Below are 19,813 nucleotides of genomic sequence, written 5' to 3' on the forward strand. Positions count from 1 at the left end.
GTGGGCGGCGGGATGGCGGCGTTGTTGCTGCTGCTGCTGCTGGCGGCGGCAGGGCCCGGGCGGGCGGACGCGTCGCGGGAGCGGCGGGATGCGCTGCGGGAGGAGCTGCTGCTGAGCCCGCTGCCCACCGGCGATGTGGCCGCCACCTTCCAGTTCCGCACGCGCTGGGACGCCGACCTGCAGCGGGGCTCAGGTAGGGCGGGCCCGCCGGGGCGGACCGCGCCGCTATTGGCTGGCCCGGGGGCGGACCGCGCCGCTATTGGCTGGGGCGCGGCGCAGGGGCGGGGCTATCGCGGAGGGACCACGCGACGTGATGGTTTGCCTGGATCGATGACGTCAGCGGTGCGAGTGACGTCAGAGGCGGGGGTGAGGTGAGCAGGACCGGGCAGAGCGAGGCTGCGGTGACGGAGGGTTGCGGTGACATCACACGACGGGGCTGGGGGCCGTGATGCAAGAGGGCTGTGTTGATGCTGCAGGCAGAGGCGGTGTCCGGGTGACGTCATGTTTGGGCAGGCCGTGGTGTGATGTCAGGGGAAGGCCTCGGGGGATGAGATGGGCAGGGACTAACGCTGCCCACAGTCTCTCACTACAGGCTCTTCCCGAAGGCGCTGGGGCGGCTGGTGGCCGCGCTGGGCGTGCGGGAGCTCCACCTCGCGCTCACCCAGGGCTTCTGGCGCACCCGGTACTGGGGGCAGCCGCCCCTCCAGGCACCCGCTGGCGCTGAGCTCTGGGTCTGGTTCCAGCCCACGGTCACCGAGTAGGTACCCCAGCCATGGATCTGTCCCTCTTGGTCCCCTCTGTGGCTGCTGCTCCCAGGAGCTGTTGCTCGTCTCTCATGAGGCAGCCACAGTGTGTGAGCGGGCCTCCTGGGTTGAAAAATGTCTGCTGGAAAGAAGAGCCCAGGAGTAGCTCTAAAAAAACCCGGAACATACCCCGTCTGTTCACAGGACAGGATGTGGTGCTGAGGGAAAATCCTTGATCACTAAAGGCCCAAGGAATTCCCTTGTGGGCTCTGTGATGACAAACCCCTTGCTGTGCTAATACAGTGGGGCTATATCTTGACCTCTCATCTGTGACTCACTTCCTTTGACTCCCATCCAATACCTGCCACCATCTCCCTTAGCACACCACCCCTGTTCAAGCTGCAGCAGCCCTGTGGGGACTCACAGAGCTCTCTCCTCCCTGCAAGTGTCATGTTCCTTGTCTGCTGGTTGGGTCAGCCTTTGGAGCTGCACCAAGGCATTGCTTTGGGTCTCACAGCCCCTTCCCCATTCACACACACCTCCTGCATGCTCCCTGCTCCCCTGGCCCCTCTCCTCACATACCAGCTGTGCCCACTGCCACGTCCCTTGGCTGTGTGATGTCTGTGTGTCCCTGCTGTCCCTCAAATCTGATGTGTCAGAATAAAATACCAAGAGAGCTGGGGGGTGCAAGCCCAGCTGTCTCTCTGCACACTCCATGCAGCTTTGGTAACCCAGGGTGGTCACCCCCCTGTGTTTACTGAATGTTACTGACTTACCACTTGTTGTTTCAAGGATTTGAGCTGCTGAGTAATCTCTGGTGTCTGTTCTCACACAGTGTTGACAAAGCCTGGAAAGAGCTGAGTAACATCCTTTCAGGAATATTCTGTGCTTCTCTCAACTTCATTGACTCGACCAACACAGTGATTCCAACAGCATCCTTCAAACCCCTGGGTTTAGCCAATGGTGAGCCTAGCTCTGCCCTCTCATTCTTGCCTCTCACTTTAGTTCTGCCTCGTGCCATTGCCAGCATTCCAGGTGCAGATCCTGCAATAACTCTGGGTCTGGGTGTGTTCAACAGCATCTGTTAACCTCTTCCTGGAAGGATTTCCTCTCCCAATAAACAAGGCGTGGATTTAAACAGAGGAAACCCACAAGTAGTACATGGCAGATGCTCCCAGGCTCTTACCTGTCTCTATGAAAAGTGTTTTACAAAACAATGAGGACTACAGGATTTAAAGCACTCACAAAAAAAATCCACTAGAATATATTCTTGCTTATTCTTTGCAATCACTCTGAACAGAGTGGGATCTACTTCTGGTGGAGCTCATGGCATTTCAGGCATACTGAGAGGGTGGTGGCTTGTAGGGTACACTGGGGGTGGAAGAGGTCTGCTGCTGTCCCTCATGGCTGCAGCAATATCAGCCTGCTAACCTCCCTGTCCCTGCCCAGGGACGGATCACCACCTCCTGCGTTACGCTGTCCTGCCCCGGGAAGTCGTCTGCACAGAGAACCTCACCCCTTGGAAGAAGCTGCTGCCGTGTGGCTCAAAGGTAAAGACAAGTCCTGCTGCCTAACTGGGTCACTCCTGATGGAGCTGGGCTCCCAGCAGCAATCTGGGAGTGTGCACTGGGAAGTCCCCTCAGGGCCTTTCTCTCGGTGGGAGCAGAGGACAGGGCAGGGGCTGAGTTTCCCCTTTGTTCCCTGCAGGCCGGGCTCGCTGTGCTGCTGAAGGCCGAGCGCTTGTTCCACAGCAGCTACCACTCCCAGGCAGTGCACATCCGCCCCATCTGCAGGGTAAGTGCTGGCCTCAGCTCCCTCCCTGAACACCCCAAGAGAAAATCCAAAGCCACTTTGTCACGTTGCAAGTATCATGCTGGTGTGCCCATCTGCCCTGTGATGGGTTCACTGTGTCTAACACAGCTGTCATCCTGCTTCTCTGGTAGCCCCAATGGAAATCTTGCAATCCTGGTGGAGTTCCAGCTCCATCCTGGTGTCCTCCCCCTCCAGAAACTGATCAGAGCTGCTTGTCTCTTTCTTGTCCAGGATGCCTCCTGCCTGGCTATGTCCTGGGAGCTCAGACAGACCCTCACTGTGGTCTTTGACTTCTTTGCCAGCGGCCAAGGAAAGAAAGGTAAGCTTGGTGGCTGTGCTCAAGCGCTCCCAGCCTGCAGCACTTGACTTGCCACCTGACCTTGCTTCCCACAGACTGGTCCCTCTTTAAGATGTTCTCTCGCACGCTGACTGACACATGTCCTCTGGCATCTCAGAGCAAAGTCTACGTTGACATTTCCCCTAAGAACAAGGTAAGCTCATGGGCCAGAAAGCATGCCCTGCTCCCACAGTCCTCACCTCCATCCCCTGCATGCCTGGTCCCTCAGGGGCTAACAAAGGGAGGTGCTTTCCTCACTCTGAGCAGGGCTGAGGGGATGAGCCTGCTGGTGTTAGCAAGAGCAGAGAGCTGGCTGTTGGGTGGGAAAGCTCAGGGCTACCTGGAGGGACTTCACCCAGTGCTGCCAGTTTCTTCAAGGGGCACTTTTTCCTTTCACAGTCCATTTCCTTTCCTCAGGAAAAGGAGCTATTGGAAGTGTCCCCCCCTCCAACATCAGTACACGAAGCTATTGTCCAGGGGGACAAGAAGACCTATGCTGTCTATGACCTGCTGAGCCCCTCACTCTTCAACACATCTCGCAGCCTCAACGTGCAGCTGAAGTGGAAGCGGCCTCAGGACAGCTGTGAGTGAGCAGAGCTTCACTTCATCCGCACCACTGGCCAGGGCTGCAGGGCTGAGAATCACCCCACTCCTGTCCTCCCTCTCCCACAGCGGAAATGCCCATTCCCACACTGCACGCCCAGCGTTACGTGGGGGGGTACGGGCTGCAGACCGGGGAGATCTGCACCCTCATCTACAACACTCACCCTTACCGAGCCTTCCCCGTGATCCTGCTGGAGACTGTGCCCTGGTACCTGCGGCTCTACGTGGACACCCTCACCATCATCACTAAAGGGAAGGAAAACAAGCCCAGTAAGTAAAGCCCACAAGCAGCACACGCCACCCGATTCCCTTGGCATGAGCAGCTCATGCCAAAGATGGTTTAGTCCCTCCCTCGGGCCCCAGTGATCACTGGGGAACTGGACAAAACAAAAACATTTTAGGATGTTTTCCTCGCCCCAAGTTCAGTGCTCACAGCCGATGAAAACCTTAAGTCTGTTTTATTTATAAGAGGCACGTGGATGGTATTTCATTATCCAACAAGGGTTTAAACCAACATGAATTAATTTTTGTAGCCCAGGAAGCTCAATTTAAAACTGATGATTGGGTTTTATTTTGCATTTATACCTTTGCTTATGAATACCTGACTTTTATGGGTCACTAGCTTTAAAGACCAGGTAAATTTAACTTTAACATATGCTTTTTGCTATGGTACATCTTCACTTGCCCAGAAAAGACAAGGACAGTCTCTCAGGACAGTGGAAGCAGGATCACCCACGTCATGGTTGTTGTCTAGGCAGTGTGAGATTGGAGAAGGTCCCCCTGGTGCCATTGCTGAAATCTCTCTGGGGTTAGGTTACATCCACTACCAGCCAGCCCAGGACCGGAGACGGCCTCACCTCTTGGAAATGCTGATCCAGCTGCCAGCCAACTCTGTCACCAAGATCACAATCCAGTTTGAGAGGGCCTTATTGAAGTGGACAGAGTACCCACCTGACCCCAATCACGGCTTTTATGTTGGGTAAGGACATTCCTCAGCTCCTCATCTCTTTCTGGGCTTTGCATAGGACTTACTGCCCAGGTCTCTGCCCAGGAGATGTCTTTGCTGTCAGGACTGACATTGACATGTTCTTTTTGCTCTTAGTTCATCTGTGCTCAGTGCCCTGGTGCCCAGTGTCACTGCAATGAAGAACATGGATGTGGAGCAGAGCCCTCTCTTCACCTCGCTGTGAGTGTGCCTGTGCCTGTGCCGGGGAGTGGGGCTGTGCCACAACCTGCAGGCTGTGGCTGCTCTCATCCTCTCTGGTGAGCATGAGGCATTTGTCCTGTGCAGGCTGACCCTGCCTTTCCTTCTTCCACTCTCCAGGTTTCCTTCCTCCGATGGCTCCAGCTATTTTGTGCGCCTGTACACAGAGCCACTGCTGGTGAACCTGCCCACACCAGACTTCAGCATGCCCTACAACGTCATCTGCCTCACCTGCACCGTGGTGGCCGTGTGCTACGGCTCCTTCTACAACCTGCTGACCAGAACGTTCCACGTGGAGGAGCCCAGCCGGGGCGGGCTGGCCAAGCGGCTGGCCAACGTCATCCGAAAATTCAGGGGGGTACCCCCACTCTGAGACGAACCAGGGCAGCCAGCACTGCCTGCAGGGCTCTGTGGGGACACAGAGAGCAGAGCACTGCTGCCTCTTGTCTTGCTGGAAGCAGCTTTTTCTGTTTTGCTGCCTGGATCTCTCCTGGATCCAAAAAGCTGAGAGACCACTTCCATTGCTAAGATGGGAAATGGCTCTAAGCCCATTGACTACTGAACTGCACTGCTATGGGACTGGGAAAAGTAAATGACTTCTGTTTGGGAGAGGCATTACTTACATGCTGGGAATGGTGCTGGAAATAAACTTGAGTGTTTTGTACGTTTGTGCTGCTTCTGGCTGTTTTTTCTTTCTCAGCTCACAAGCAGAGTTGACCCTCTAAGACTGTGAGCTGCCAAGTCTGTAGCACACTGCTTGGATCAGCTGGGATTTGATGCAGGCAGGACCAGGCAGGGGGATTTAATCTGCAGCAAAGAGAGGGATTCATCTGCTCTAACATCTCACCCTTCACAATTGCCATGTTTCACCTATATGTGTCCTGTCACACTTGGCCACATTGGATCAGTTTGCAAATCAATTGTTGGGCACAGTGTATGTCTGCCCCCTCACCAACAGCAAAGGCTTATTTTCTTTCACAGGAAAAAGATTCTCTTGCTCCCAACTTCTATTTGCAGGATTTTGAAACCCTCCACCTGCTCACCCCTCTGCCACAGCACAAGATTCTCCTCTGTATCCACAGTGCCCCTGAGGCTTTGGGGAGCCTTGGCTCAGCAGACCCCAAATGCTGAGCTGCAGCCAGCCCTGGGCTGGGAGTGCAGGAACACTGGCACCACTGTGCTCCTCAGTTATTTTCTCAAAACACAAATTACCACCCTTTCGTGGTTCACACAGCAGCAGGAGGTCAGTGGTGGTGCTGCTTGGCCTCTGACCGCGCTGCTTTCAGGGGTACGCCCTTTCCATCTCAGATGTGGCTTTTGTGATTGGAACAGACACTGCTCACAATCAGCTAAACAAAGAACAGGGAAATCTTCGGAAGAAATATTCCTCAGAACCAAAGCAGAGCACAGCCAGAGGTCCTTTAAGAGCTTCTGCTGGAACAGAAAGGCCATAAAAACCCATGGCCTCCTGTCCTGCACAGAACAATCTCTTCCCACTGGCCTGAGATTACCTTTCCCTTCCATGCCAGAGAGGCTCTTTACTCTGCGGCTCCTTACAGATCCAATCCACTGGATGGCTCCATGCAGCCTGCAGAGCCTGCTGAAATACGAGTTTTGGACGATCCCTCTCTGTTCCTGCCCGCTGAAAAAGGTGCTGTGGGGCTGGGAGCTCATGCTGCTTCCAGCTACAGCTCTGCCAGCCAGGCTTCAAGTGCAAAATGGCATTTCTTTATAGAGAGCTGAAACTACAACCAGAACCCAAGTGAGCACACAGCTCCCACAGCTGTCTTAGGCATGAGGGTCCACATTGCAGTTTGAGTAACGATTTGGAGACCTGAAGTTGTGTCAGGTTGGATCCAAGATCAGTCCTGCAGACTGCAGCCAGCAGCATGGGCTGGAGCAGATGGGAGCAGCCCAGTTCCCCAGATGAAGCCTGCCTGCTGCTGGTGTTAGGTGGGATCCTGAAGTCCCCTGAGTGGTCATGGAGTGCCATGGGAATCATCAGCTGCCATCTAGTAGTTATTTTTGCTATGAACCATCAGAGCTGGCATCAGCCAAAGGCTTTAGGGTCATTCCTATGCAGTGCCATAAACCAGGAATTTTAAACATCCCATAAAGAGGTCAGACCAGAATAATGGCAGAACAGAGGGAAACTATTCCAGGCTGGATACACGCTCGCCAGCCATTGGGAGAGCAGGTCTTATGATAACCATCAAATGCACAGGCCAGCCAAGTGGAAAACCGTGGGAAATGTGGGTGGCTCTCCAACCGTGGCTGTGTGGGTTTGAAATGGTTGTGAAAATGCCAGATTTTGGTCTTTGGGGTTTTTTTGTTTTTCCTGGACTATCTTTCTTCTTTCCCTTGGGCTCCTTTGGGTTATTCAGTATAGGAGAGACACATGGAGCTCCCAGAGGCGAGCCCAGGGGAGGGCTGTGAAGATGGCATCTCTCTCAGGAGGAAAAGCTGAGGGAGCTGGAGCTGTTTAGGCTGGAGGAGAGACAACTGAGAGGGGACCTTATCAATGCCTGGGAGCAGCTGCAGAGAGTGTTCTGAGGATGGAGCCAGGCTCTCCCTGGTGGTGCTGAACAGTGGGATGAGCTAACAAGAACACTGGAAGTTCCACATGACCATGAACAATTTTACTGCATGGGTGACCTCCGGCTGCCACTGAGGTCGTTCCCTGGAGATATTCCCATGCCTCCTGAACACGATCCGGAGCACTGTGCTCGAAGGGACTCAGTGGAGCAGGGGGGCGGCTGGACGGCCTGCAGTGCTCCCTGCCCAGCCCTGCTGGACTCCATGGCTCTGTGAGACAGCACAGCACAAGGCGCAATGCATCGTGCAAACACAATTCAATAATAACCACAGAATATTCTGAGTTGGAAGGGACCCATGAATATCTTCGAGTCCAGCTCCCGGCCCTGCATAGGACACCGCAGGAACCCCACCCTGTGCCTGAGAGCGGTGTCCAAACGCTTCTGGAACTCAGACAGGCCTGGTGCTGTGACCGCTGCCCTGGGGAGCCTGTTCCAGTGCCCGGCCACCCTCTGGATGAAAATCCTTTTTCTAATATCCAGCCCAGCCCTGCCCTGCCACAACTGCAGGCCATTCCTGTCACTGGTCACGAGAGCGAAGAGATGGCAGCTGCCCGTCGTGCGGAAGCCGTGAGCAGCGCGGCCCGTGACGAGACCCCGCAAACGCAGGAATCGCTCCTGCCCGGCGCAGCCGCGGGCCGAGCCCGGCTCCCAGCGCCGCCCGCGCCGTGCGCAGGCGCAGCGCGCTCCGCGCAGGCGCAGCACGGGCCGCGCTCCGCTCCCGGCGCGCGGGGCTGCCCGGACCCGCCTGAGGAGCGGCCGCTCCCGTCCCGTCCCGTCCCGTCCCGTCCCGTCCCGTCCCGCTGCCGGAGCCGCCGAGCTCCGGGGCCGGCAGCGCTCCCGCCGACACCCGGCCGGCCGCGTGGGGCCTGCGGGGCGTTCCCCGGCTCCCCGGCGGCCTCTCCCTCCTTCCTCAGGGCGGCCCCGGGATGGCGGCGTGAGGCGGCGGCACCGCGCGGTGAGTACGGGCCGGGGCCCGGCGGGGGGACCCCCGAGCTTCGCGGGGAGAGCGGGGAAGGTTTCCCCGGCGCGGAGGAGCCGCGCGCTCGCCGCCCTGCGTGCGCCGGGGTGGAAAAGGCTTCATCCGACCCTGAGCTCGGTGTCGGCGTGGAAGAAACAGCGCTGTGTGTGCCCTCCCCTCCCTTCCCTCTGCTCCCGGAGCTCTCGTTAGCGCCTTCGGAAAGGAAACCCGGGCCGGTTTCTCTCCAGGGCAGCGCAATGCTCTGCGTGGCTTTTGTCCGGGCAGCTGGACTGGGATGGGCCGTGTGGGTCCCTTCCAGCCAGGGATATTCTGTGATAGGCAATGAATACAGCGGCCAGGCACCCTCCCCGAGCCCCCCGTACGTGCTTTGAGCCAGCTACAAAGTGAGTTTACAGCCTGTTCTGTCATACGAGCATTGCTCGTGGTACCCCACATGGAAGTGCAAGAGAAGAGCCAAAACGAGCTCTTAAATGTGGTCCGCAAGATGCTGAACTCTTCCGTTCTTCCCTGGTACTGAAACATTTCAATGGACCTTGCAAGTCCTGTCATAGTGCAGTAACCTTTGTCTTTCCAAACTATAGGTCACAACTCCTCATACCTGCCCAAACAGCATTTTTGCCTTTCCTAATCTGACATGCAGAAAACTCACCCTTAGCAGGCTGTATTTGGACCTCTGAAGCCTGCTGACGGCACAAAAGGTAGATAAGGGGTTCAAATTAAAAGTACTTTTCTCAGGGAACTTGGAATGGGCCTGGAAGTTGTGATCTTTGGCAGTTAAGCAAAGGCAGAAGGTGGGAATGAGGACCTCTGAAAATTAATGAATTAGTCCAAATGAAAGTAGTAATACTTCAGATGACAACTGTGACTGCTGACATCTCTTCCCACCACAGAACTGCCTGACTTAAGCTTCTGCTCCTGTGATTCCTGATGATTTCCAGGCCCATTCCAAGCTCTCTGAAAAAAACAGTTTTAGTTTGGATCTCTCCTCTGCCTTCCTGCTCGTGGGTGGAGGAGGATTCACCTGGTGCAGTGAGGGCATTGCAGCCCAGATGGAGTGGGTGCTGCCTCTGGACAAAAGCTAATCCATCCCCTGTCAAGAATGAAGCTCTGAGGGCAGCTTTGAAGGTGGTGGCTCAACAGAGAGCCTCCACTTTTCACCAAGTGAGTTGTTTTGGCTTGTGTCTAGCTTGAGAAATCAGAACACTCACCCCAAGGCTTGGTTAATAAAGGATTTGTTGCTCCTTTTGGAAACTGTTGTGATTACATTGCACCATTTCTGAGTTTACATCAAGTGTCCAAGGCATGAGTCAAGGCTAGGGTAAGGCCTTTGCCAAAAATTATAGACTCTCTCTTTCCAGCTGAGTCATACCAGCAGATAAAGCTTTTAAAAAAATTGAAATAATGGAGGCAAGGCTGAAAAAAAACCCCAAGAGAAGTTAATCCCTGCTGCAAATAGGTTTTAAAGTTTGAGCAGTTATGGTTCTTGGATTTACGACAGAGGGTTGGCATCTGGGAAGCTGCTCTACTGTTGCTTTTCTTAGCTGAACTCTTCAAACTTGTCACTTGATAGTTCTTCATCTCTCTTTTTGTCCCAGTGCTTTAGATGTTGTGCATTTTTCAGCAGCTGTTTTGGGTGCCGTGTGATATTTGAGTTGGTTTTGAACACAAGCTGGCAGGGTGAAGCACTGCCCACACACATCAGTTAGTAGTTGTGACAGGGTTTTTGGTTAAAACAATTTTAAGCAGACAGGTGAGCATTGGAGGTAAGAAACACATCCCTGAGGCTTACTCTTCAGTTTATGTGCACTGGATAACTTGAGAGACTTCTGTCTAACCAGTGTGGCTTTTCATCACAAGCAGAGACTTCAGCTCTTGGGAAAGGGGGAGGATGATGCCAGCATGCCCCAGTAAAAAGGTTACTCAGTGTTTTATTGCAGGCCTTTGAGCTCTCAGCCCGGGAGACTTTCTATAGCATCTGCTGGGGGAGTTCTGTGTGGACAGCACTGGCTTAAAGGCTGCCTTAGTAAGGTCTGAACAAGCTTACCCTTGATGTGCTTAGGGAAAGCTGGCTGATTATTCTCCTTTTTCCAGGGTAATGGACTGTTAAAGAATTCAAACGTTCTTTAGGAAAGTACAGACTTGGTATTGGCATTCTGATGTGTCAAACCTATGGTGTAGGAACAGCTCTCAGTGTGTTAGTTGCTGAGTTTGTAGAATATGAAGAAACAGCTTGCTAGCTCCTCAGGTGGGTTTATTCCAAAACGTGACTGATCCGTTGCAAAGCACTGTGCTACTCACTCTAGACCTGTCATAATGGAAATTTTGTTTCTGCTTGGGAAAAGTCTGCTGCTGCCTTTGCACTGGAATTCCAAAATCCTTCGCACAAACTTACACCAGTAGGACCTGAATGTTTTTGGGAGGGAAGATGACAGCAGGGAGGGCTTGGAATGCAATGGAAGCCAGCTAATAAGCATGTGGAAAAATATTGGTGCTTGTTTACTGAGGTGTGCAGGGAACCTCCCCTGGCTGCTCCTCTGCCTGCAGGAACTGGCAGGAGGAGGCTCTGGCAGTGGAGATCAGACTGGGCCACAGTGGGAGCATCACCAGCTCTGCTGCTGAGGGGTCTGAAGTGAGTTCAAGTGGCTCCAAGAGCTGTAGAGGGGCAAAAGGAGGACGTGGGAAGGAGCTGTCAGGTAAAGATGAGCGGCCACCACATCAGGTGACAGGAGGAGCAGCACAGGAGCAGGTTTGGGGATAGCGGGACCCTGGGCTGGCTGAGGCAAGAGGTGAGTCAGGCAGGGGAGGACGAGAGCAACTGGTTGAGGAAAAGCAGGATGCAGTTGTGAAACCAGTCCTGTTGGGTGACAGGTTGTTATTTGCTCTGGAACGTGGTAATGTTTGGTTTGGATTGTGAGGAGGGGACAAAGACAAGGTAGGAAGCTTTAATTTGCGAATTTCACCTTGCTTGAGAAACCAAGCAAAACCAAACATTGTTGTGGCTTCCAGAAGGATCTTCCTGTCCTGGGCATGAAGGAGAATGTTCCCTGCTCAGTAAAGAGCTGATAAGCAGGAGCTGCTGTTTCTCTTTGATCAATGGAGTGTAAAGAAAACTCAGTCTCAATGCCAGCTGTACAAAGAATCTCTAGTGAAGAGCACTTACCTTGCTAGTGGAAAGTCCCTTGAGGAGATAGGGCTGTAGCAACTTCTAGTAGTAAATACTTTGTCTAGGATCAGCTGTGGGATACAGCAAAGGGTCCTCAACCTTGAACTGGTTGGTAGTGAATGGGCAGGTGAGAATACAGGCAGACTGACTACAGATACAAAGAGCAACTGTTTGAATGGCTGCATTTGGCAGAGATTCAAGAGGTTTGTAGGTTGAAGGGCATTGGCATTGAAACTTCATAGTAAAAATAACTACCATTAAATGATTCTTTATTTTGCAGTGGTTGCATTGACTGTTACATGTGACTGGTTCTTGCAGGAAATAGTAATATTTAAAAACGAGTAACTTGTTCTGAGGTGGCTTTGTGTTTGTAGAAGTGCTCAAGCAAAGCTTAGATGCTTAGAGTGTTACTATTCAGAGCATTGTAGGAGTGAGGAGGCCAGACCATAAAGTACAAAGTGTAGCTACAACACAAATTATCATAATTTTCTAACTGTAGTCAGTTGTAAAGTTTGGGTCTAAAGGCTCAATAGTGATACATGACCCTATTAAAGCTGAGAGCTGTGACATTAGTTCTGAAAAATTCCAGTTCTTTGTTTCAGGCTTGTGCTACGTAACAAGACAAATTCTTTACCCATTTCTTTACTCTAGAGACAGAAAACCCAAAGCAACCTAGGCATTTTAAACTGAAGCTTCAAGAACAGGTGACACAAATTGCCACAGAAGTCGAGCTGATACAATTTAGGGCTGGATCTAGCAAAAACATGACATGGTGTTTAGGCAGTGATTTTTAATGCTCAGTGCTTGGAGCACTTGGGAGAAAAAAAAATTGCAGGAAACTTCAAGAAGGGAACATTCAAGGAGAATTAAGGCAGCTGCAGATCATTGATTCAGTACAACTTTGTTGCATTCAATGCAATCTGAACTGAAAAGTTGGGTGATGGGATTTAATTACCTTCCTGTTCGAATATTAGTTGTTAGATCTTTTTCTCCCCATTCTTCCCCTTGGAAAAAAGTTCTCTAGTACTTCTGTGGTATTGTTTACTCCAGAAACATCTGAGCAATTCACAAAGGCAAGCAGATGGCATGTTTTGTTACGAAATGAGTAACAGCTAATTCCAGTTTATAGATGGGGGAAAAGGCTTGGGACTAGACTTGCCCTTAAAGTGAGTGGCCTGTCTAAAGCTGGACTAACATTGGGAGCTTTATTCCTGTGACTTGGCTTTATCTGTATTGCAGCATAAAATGACTTTTTCCTCACTCTTTGGCTACTGAGCTGCAGCTTAGTTTTATTAATTGAACCCCAGCTGCCCTGCTGAAGAACATTCCCTTGCAGGAGCACCAGCACAATGTGCTTTCCCCACATAATGTTTGTGCTGGTGAAGATATTTTCCTGTGTTTTCCTTCTGACATTAAAATAGATTGTGCTGTGCATGGTGATGGCATTTCCTGCTGCCTACAGCAGAGCCCTTTGGTACCTGCGAGACAAGTCTGACCTCAGTGTTCTCTTTTGGAAGAGAACCACGTGTGGTTTTCTCTTGGCTTTTCTCTGCAATCCCTCATTCTCCCTCCCTTAGCCAGGAAATCCCTCTGCCAACAGGAGCCAGTGGAATGTGCTGTTTGTTTACATTCTCACTCCTTCATCCTACTAACCTTCCCACCCCCCAGCTGTAATCCTACAGCCTCGGCTGAGCCCTTCATCCTTCTGAGGGAGCACTGCTCCATTGAGTGATTGCAGATACAAGGCTTGCTGCAAGGAGCTGTCCCCACCAGTCTCTTCTTAGTGGGAGTGAGGCATTTATTGTTTCTAAAGTCTTTTGAAATTCCTGAAGGTGTTTGTAGTGCTTCAAAGGAAAAAAACAAAAGCACACAGTGTCCTTAAGGTGGTTGCTAAAGGTAGGAGCAGGTTTTCTGGACTTGGGTGTGCTGCCATCCCTGCCAAGGAAGGCCCTTAAAGCTCAGTTTCCAGAGGGTTTTACAATAATCCAAGTGAGGAAATCCTGTGTTTACAGCACTTACGGAAATTGCCGTTTGGAGCCTGTCCCCCCATTTGATTTATTCACATACTTTGTCTTATCTGACTTCAGCTGTTTGGCCAGGATTATAAATCCTTAAGCAAGGGACAGTCCTCCCCTTTATTTTACAGCCTGGACACTGCCAGGGCTTTCCTGGGTAGCTTGATGTGTAGCTGGTCTGGTGCTGTCCTGCTGGAAGACTTTATTATTTGTTTGCAGAACAATTCCTTACACTAACGCTTCCTTAACGCTTCTCTGTGGCACCAAATAATGATTACTCCTCAACTGCATTTCTTTATATCATCACTCAAGCCTTTGGACTGTCTTGGGTCAATGTGTGGAGGGAAGGCTCTGGCAGCTTGTTTCCCATTTCCACCTCTCCCTTTCTGTTCCTGCACTATGTTGTAAGGGTCTCACCTGTTAGTCTGGATAAAGGCCTGAGAACAGAGCACACAGGACATACTTCTATACCAGCATCAGCTGATCCTGTCCCCAGCTGAGTGGTGCAGGAAGGTTTCCACCAGCTCCAAGGCACACCACAATTTAGTACTGAGAGTTCAATCAGCATATGATGCTTGGGAGTAAATGAAGCTTTAGAAGAATGTCAGTTGATTTTTTCCCTGCATTTCTCTGACAGTCTGTCATTTTCCCCTCCCTACAGAGCAGCCTGCCCTCCAGAGGAGTTGCTGGGGCCTGTTTTGGAGCACATCTGACTGCTACTGCCTACGAGGCCCCAGCCAGGCACCATGTACTGCCTTCAGTGGTTGCTACCTGTCCTGCTCATACCCAAGCCCCTCAACCCAGCGTTGTGGTTCAGTCACTCAATGTTCATGGGATTCTACCTGCTCAGTTTTCTCCTGGAACGGAAACCTTGCACAATTTGTGCCTTGGTCTTCCTGGCAGCTCTGTTCCTCATCTGCTACAGCTGCTGGGGGAACTGCTTCTTGTATCACTGCACAGGATCCCAGTTGCCGGAATCAGCTCACGATCCCAACATAGTGGGCACCTAGAAAATCATAATCTTCCAGTCTGCTGAGGGCTCTTGTTTTGCTTTTAAAAAGGGGGTGGGGCTGGGGAGGAGGGGGGTGTTGGGTATGGGACTGGAGTAAGGACAACCTGTTTCCTGTAACTGTGCGTGGACTGGAGTGGCAGATTCTTCCCACTCTGCCTGTGAAATTCGACTCGTTTACTGTGTGAACTCTGGCAGCACCACCTGCTTTTTTAGAAGCAGAAGTCTTTTTTTTCCTTTCCCGTATCACCGGGAACAGACACCAGCCCTCTCAACTGAGAACTGCTGGAAGCCTGAGCCGCTGGCCCCTGCCCAGCTGGGAGTGCTGGAGTTGTGTGTCACTTGTCTGCATTAGGCCACCGTGGTCTAACTCAGGGCTCTTGGCCCTCTGATCCTGCTTGAATAGCTACAAGATTCTCTCAGTCTCTCTTTGTGGGGAGCCAGCCTTCCCACCTTGCTGATCAAGGGCGAGTGCAACAGCTCACAAATGGACTTGGCCAAAAGCTGCTGGAGTCAGAGGCAGTTGAGTCATCTCCTCCTGCTCAGCCTGCCAAAGAGATGTGTGCACTGCTGAAGTGCTTTCTGAACTCTATGCTCCAAGATCCCAGCCTGAAAGCCTCAGTTATGCTGCTGCTTTTATAAAGCCTGACAGGCAGTAGAGACTGTCTCTTCCCCTCCTCCTCCATGTCCTGGGTTTACCAAGGTATTCACTGTAGGGAGAAAGAACCAGCGTGCTGCAAGACACAGGGTTTTGGAAGCCACTGTGAGCTTTACCCTACAAAACTCACTCTAGCCCAAAAGGCTGGGTGTGGGCAGGGCAGGGGAGGGTCCATGAGGTGGAGGCATGGCTTAAAGCAGTAAATGCTACAGCCATTTTCAGAGATAATGGGTTTGGGCCAGGGGTGACTGAAGGTGCTGGTGCTACTGACTGGAGAAGGGCAGAGGCTGGAAAAATGCTTGGTGTCTCCAGCTTCCCTGGCAGAGGGATGTCGAAAATCCAGGGTGGTGGTGGGTCAGGCCTACAGCCTGGGGCAGAGGTTGCTTTTTGAGAAGCCTTAGAGGTTGACACAAAACACCTGTAAACTTTGAAGGTTTCCCTCCCCTTTGCCATTCGTTTGTCTTTCCTTCAGTCTTCTGGTGGAGAGCAGCAGAAGTGGCTGTTGCTGTCCTGAGGCTGTTCAAGCTATGAGGTTGTGAAACTTCCAGAGTATTGTTTGTTCATTGCACAGCTGTTCAAAACGTTTAATAAAGCTTTATAAACTTTGGTCTGTGGCCTCCTGCCCAGCATGATGCATTGGCTGCTCATTGTGGATGCCTTTGCCCAGCAATCACGTGTCTCTGCATTGTGCTGTTCCCAGCACAGCAACCCCAAACAGTCTCCAGCAAGAGGCAGAGCCTGTTTGCCCTGTAGCTCCCAGCACTGACTCCTCCTGACTGTTTAAGCTGACCTTGGCTGACTGGGAGCCAGACTGGCAATTCCTAAACAGCCTCATCTCACAACCAGAAGCACCTCCTGTGCTGTGTGTGTCTCTGCACTTACGTGACAGATTCCCCTTTTCCTTGCTGCTTATAGAATTAACCCCCGGAGCTGTGTCCTGGAAGCCGCTAATCCCCAGAGCCGACAGTAAAAGTGTCTGCTGAGTGGCCACGTGGTGTCAGACCATCCCATGACACCACCTCACCCCAGCCTGGCCCTCTGCTCCGGGCGGCCCAGCTGCCACCAGCCATCCCGGGGGACACGCATGGTGGTGTGAGCCCTTCCCCAGCCTTGGCCATGCCCCTGTGTAGAATGGGGAGAGACAGACTGTGGGATCCAACAGTGCCCAGAAACACCTGAGAGTGTTAAAGGCTGTGGGAGCTGTGCTGCTGGAGCTCAGACAGGCTTTGGAAAGAGTTCAGGGCATAGTATTGTTTACATGATTAAAGAAAAGCATGTGCCACATCAAAAATAGATGTGACAGCTCCGTCACCTGTCAGGGTGAGGGAAATCCCAGTAGCTGTCACATCAGCTCAGGCATAAATAACAAATGGAAAGGAGAGGGGAAGGCACTCATTGCAAGCCATGGTGCAGCTGTGCTCTGAGCAACTTTTCAGTTTCGATGTATTTAAGCGAATGCACTCTGTTCTGTCAAGAGAACACTTCTGTTGCTCACTAGCCAAGTTGCACTTAACAGCAATTGAAATAAATGCTAGCCACAAAGCCACGCAACCCTTTGGATGAGAGTAGGCCATGGTTTGTACGTGGGGTTCAAGACAAGGTACAGCTGTGAGCTCTTGCCTTGTATGAAACCCAGCTCGAAAAAAAGCAAAAGAGGGAGGCTGCAGGACAGCTTTCAATGCGGTAAGAAGCCTCCCACCCCTACTGCAGAGAAGGAGCACTCTTGGATGTGCACACAGCCTTCCCCAGCACACTCTATTATCCTCTTTAGGGCCCTGAGATACCATCTTCATTGCAAAGATAAAAAAAGTAAAGCAACTTTGTCATGGTCAGACAGGAAGCCTCGGGCAGAAGGAGGCACCCAACAAAGTCTCACATCCCATGCTAATGCCTGGTTCATCCTTCTCCATAAAGAACCTGTGAAAAACCAGCCTGTGCAGAACAGGTCGAACCCGATGGCTTCTGAAAAGCAGCATCACAGCTTCCCTGCCTGTGCAGCACAGATGGGGATGAGCCTGGGCAGACACGGCCAGAGTGCTCAGCCAGGTGTTTGCAGCTGCATGGAAAAATGCTCACACGAGATGTTTTGCCCTTCTCTGCCAGAAGAGCAGTGGGGTGCCTCCGTCCCTGGATATGCTGGGGCCACCACGGGGTCTCTGTGTGGGGTCTGCACAGATGGGAAGCTTCACCAGTGGGGTTTAGGACACAACCACTGTGTTGTGCCAGGCTCCACTGAGCCTGGACACTGCCCACAGTGTCACTTGACACTTTGGCGCTGAGTGAGTCTCATCACCTTGCTGAATTACAGAGTGTCCATCTGCCTGATGCTCCCTGGATACAGGGAGCTGGAGCCTTAAGCTGTTCCTTTGTCTTTCCCTATGAGGGAGAGATCATTTTCTTTTCTAGGTCACAGATCAGTGACACAGCAGGGTCAATAAAGGAAAAAACAAAACAAAACAAAACAAAAGCCAGCCCAGGTTCCAATCCTTACAAACAGAAATGCAGCTTGACTCAGGCAGTCCTTGGACTCCTCAGTACACCCTTAGGGTCCAGGGCCTTTTCATACTCCTCAACCCTTCTCAGGGAGAGGGAACATCCCCAGGATGAGCAGCTGGAATACCACAAGCCTTGCCTTGTTTTTGAAGCTTTAGATCTGGCTGATATCCACGATAGTGCATCAGCTTAGGATCTGATACTTGGCAGTTGAGCTCCCCAGCACTGCTCAGAGTGCAGGTAGGAATCAGCCTGCTCTCCCAGCATCTGCCTCTCATCCAGGGATCTTGCTGGGTGATTAGTGCCGCCTGCCTGGATTCTTCCTGCACACCCTGAGACAAGCCCACAACGTGGCCTTAACAAACAGCAGCAGACAGAGGAAAGAGGTTGATCCCATGGAGGAGCCATTTGGGCTGGAAGCATGCACCAGGGAGGCTGCCAAGTCCAGAGGCACAGTCCCACTGACAACAGCACCAGCCTTGTCCCCTCATGCTGTCACCCAGGCTGGTCCAGCCAATCTCCTGAGCCAGGCAAACCACAAACATCACTCAGGGTCACAGGTAGCCCTGCAGCTTTTCTCTGGCACCAGCTGGTTTCCCAGCCGTGGGAGGTAAGCTACAGTCAAGTAAGGACTTTAGCCCTCCCCTCCAGAGCCTGACGATTAACCCTTGGCAAGAGGGTTTTGCTTCTCTTCCTGCAAAGGCAAATCCTCTGGTAACAGGGCAAGGGAGGACAGATGGCTCAGGTGCCACCCAGACCTGCTGCTGGAGGGGATGAGATCCAAGTGACAACAGGCTGTGTCCTCTGAGTGAACACATCCTGGCAGCCTCCTGTCCACCCCTTGTTACCAGTGAGTAACAGCCACTGTGGGAGCTCTGGTGGCACTGCCAGCAAAACCTGAGAGCCTGACACATGGGGACAGTCCTGCTGTGAGCCAACCCTTTAACATACAGCACCCTGCTCCTGCCCCAGGAGATCTCCTGGAGCATTTAGGCTGTGGGAGGGACCCCAGGCCCTCAGCACAACTCAGGATTTGCAGTGCAGGCCTGACCCTGTGCACTCAAAAGCATTTATCCTGTGGGAGCCAGGACTCCAGGTTCTTGGGGAGTGCTACCACTGAGTTTTGGGTAAGTGAAGGGGATGTTCGAGTCAAATAACTCGTCCTCGCCATTTTAGAGCCCACTGCCAAGACAAACTGCACAGCACAGGACCCCTGCCCCCTCACCAGAGCTGCTCAGGGGCAGCCACAGCCCCACCCTAATACCCTCTTAAGATACCTCAGCTGCTACTGAGGCCGAGGACAAGACAGGGAGAGGAGGAAGCAAACAGTGCCATAGGCAGGGCTTGGGAGTACTGAATCCAGTCCGCTCATCCCCTGTACGCAAACCACCTCAGTCCCCCTGCACTTCCCCAGAGGCCAGGCTGGTCAGCAGCCCCCTGGCCTCCCCCAGCACCCACCTCCTCCTCCATTTCACCCCCCACGGCCATCCCACTCTCAAACAGCAACACCAAAGGTGCACATCCAAGGGCTGGCAGAACCAGGGCCTCAGTTTCCCTCCTGGGGTGACCTGGCTAGCCCACCCCCAGCCCACACATTGCACGGAGACCAGGGGACCTGCACACAAGAGATAATCCCTCAATCGCTTAATTGCTTTAAAGACAAACAAAACATAAAGCATTAAACTTTTAAGGTGATAAGACTGAGTCACTTACCAGTCTGAGGAGGAGGGAGCAGCCAGACTGGGGGGCTTGAGGCACTAAAGCCACCCCAGACTGTGGTGATGATGGTAGTGATGAAGAACAGCAGCAACATCCACTCTGAATTTAGAAAACCCCCTGTGCCCAGCACTGTGCTGTATGTCAATTACTTAATCACCGAGTGAGGGATCCCAATCAGTACCCACTAATGACCTTGACACAGCAGGCTTGTTTCTTAGACTTGCTGTCCCTGTCTTGTCCCCCCCCAGCCCAGCCTGGGTGGCATCACTCAGGGATGCTGTGCCCTGGATTCTGGTGGCACAGACACCTGTCCTGCCCTGTGCTTGCCTTGGGCCACACATTGGCAGAGTCCTGCTCTGCCAGCGTGCCCCAGGCTGGGGGCACATGGAACAAGCCTGTCTGGGGAATGGCTCCAGTGGCACAGAAGCCCCACCAGATCCCAGAAGCATCTTCCAAAAAATGCGTCTGAAGCACCAGGAGC

The 19,813-nt window shown here is 52.5% G+C and overlaps 2 protein-coding genes across 4 annotated transcripts; both read left to right on the forward strand.

Annotated features, from left to right (window-relative positions):
- PIGT (phosphatidylinositol glycan anchor biosynthesis class T) lies at positions 1-5,367 on the forward strand. 2 transcript variants are annotated; one of them, XM_066198641.1, is made up of 12 exons: positions 1-193; positions 580-757; positions 1,579-1,706; positions 2,193-2,293; positions 2,451-2,537; positions 2,787-2,874; positions 2,949-3,046; positions 3,292-3,475; positions 3,565-3,765; positions 4,309-4,474; positions 4,598-4,681; positions 4,820-5,367. In XM_066198641.1, exons 1-12 carry the CDS (start codon positions 13-15, stop codon positions 5,070-5,072), a joined length of 1,749 nt encoding a protein of 582 aa, XP_066054738.1. In that variant the 5' UTR covers positions 1-12; the 3' UTR covers positions 5,073-5,367. The 2 variants fall into 2 exon arrangements, with proteins under 2 accessions (XP_066054738.1, XP_066054739.1); XM_066198642.1 differs by having other exon boundaries at positions 3,310-3,475.
- Positions 5,368-8,005: 2,638 nt separating this feature from the next.
- Positions 8,006-15,730, forward strand: BLCAP (BLCAP apoptosis inducing factor). 2 transcript variants are annotated; one of them, XM_066199139.1, is made up of 2 exons: positions 8,006-8,251; positions 14,115-15,730. In XM_066199139.1, the coding sequence occupies exon 2, from the start codon at positions 14,200-14,202 to the stop codon at positions 14,461-14,463; it is 264 nt and encodes an 87-aa protein (XP_066055236.1). In that variant the 5' UTR covers positions 8,006-8,251; positions 14,115-14,199; the 3' UTR covers positions 14,464-15,730. The 2 variants fall into 2 exon arrangements, with proteins under 2 accessions (XP_066055236.1, XP_066055237.1); XM_066199140.1 differs by lacking the exon at positions 8,006-8,251 and adding an exon at positions 11,627-11,641.
- The last annotated feature ends 4,083 nt before the right edge of the window (positions 15,731-19,813 follow it).

This window comes from Chamaea fasciata, unplaced genomic scaffold (assembly GCF_029207755.1).
Source record: "Chamaea fasciata isolate MVZ Bird 193981 ecotype frontalis unplaced genomic scaffold, bChaFas1.0.hap1 SCAF_17, whole genome shotgun sequence".
NCBI classification, from domain to species: domain Eukaryota; kingdom Metazoa; phylum Chordata; class Aves; order Passeriformes; family Sylviidae; genus Chamaea; species Chamaea fasciata.

Excerpts from the sequence above, each read along its gene's own strand:
- BLCAP (XM_066199139.1), top strand. The coding sequence starts at position 14,200 with ATGTACTGCCTTCAGTGGTTGCTACCTGTCCTGCTCATACCCAAGCCC.
- PIGT (XM_066198641.1), top strand. The coding sequence starts at position 13 with ATGGCGGCGTTGTTGCTGCTGCTGCTGCTGGCGGCGGCAGGGCCCGGG. Across the intron at positions 758-1,578 it reads TTCCAGCCCACGGTCACCGA|TGTTGACAAAGCCTGGAAAG; the intron begins GTAGGTACCCCA and ends GTTCTCACACAG. Across the intron at positions 2,538-2,786 it reads ACATCCGCCCCATCTGCAGG|GATGCCTCCTGCCTGGCTAT; the intron begins GTAAGTGCTGGC and ends TTTCTTGTCCAG.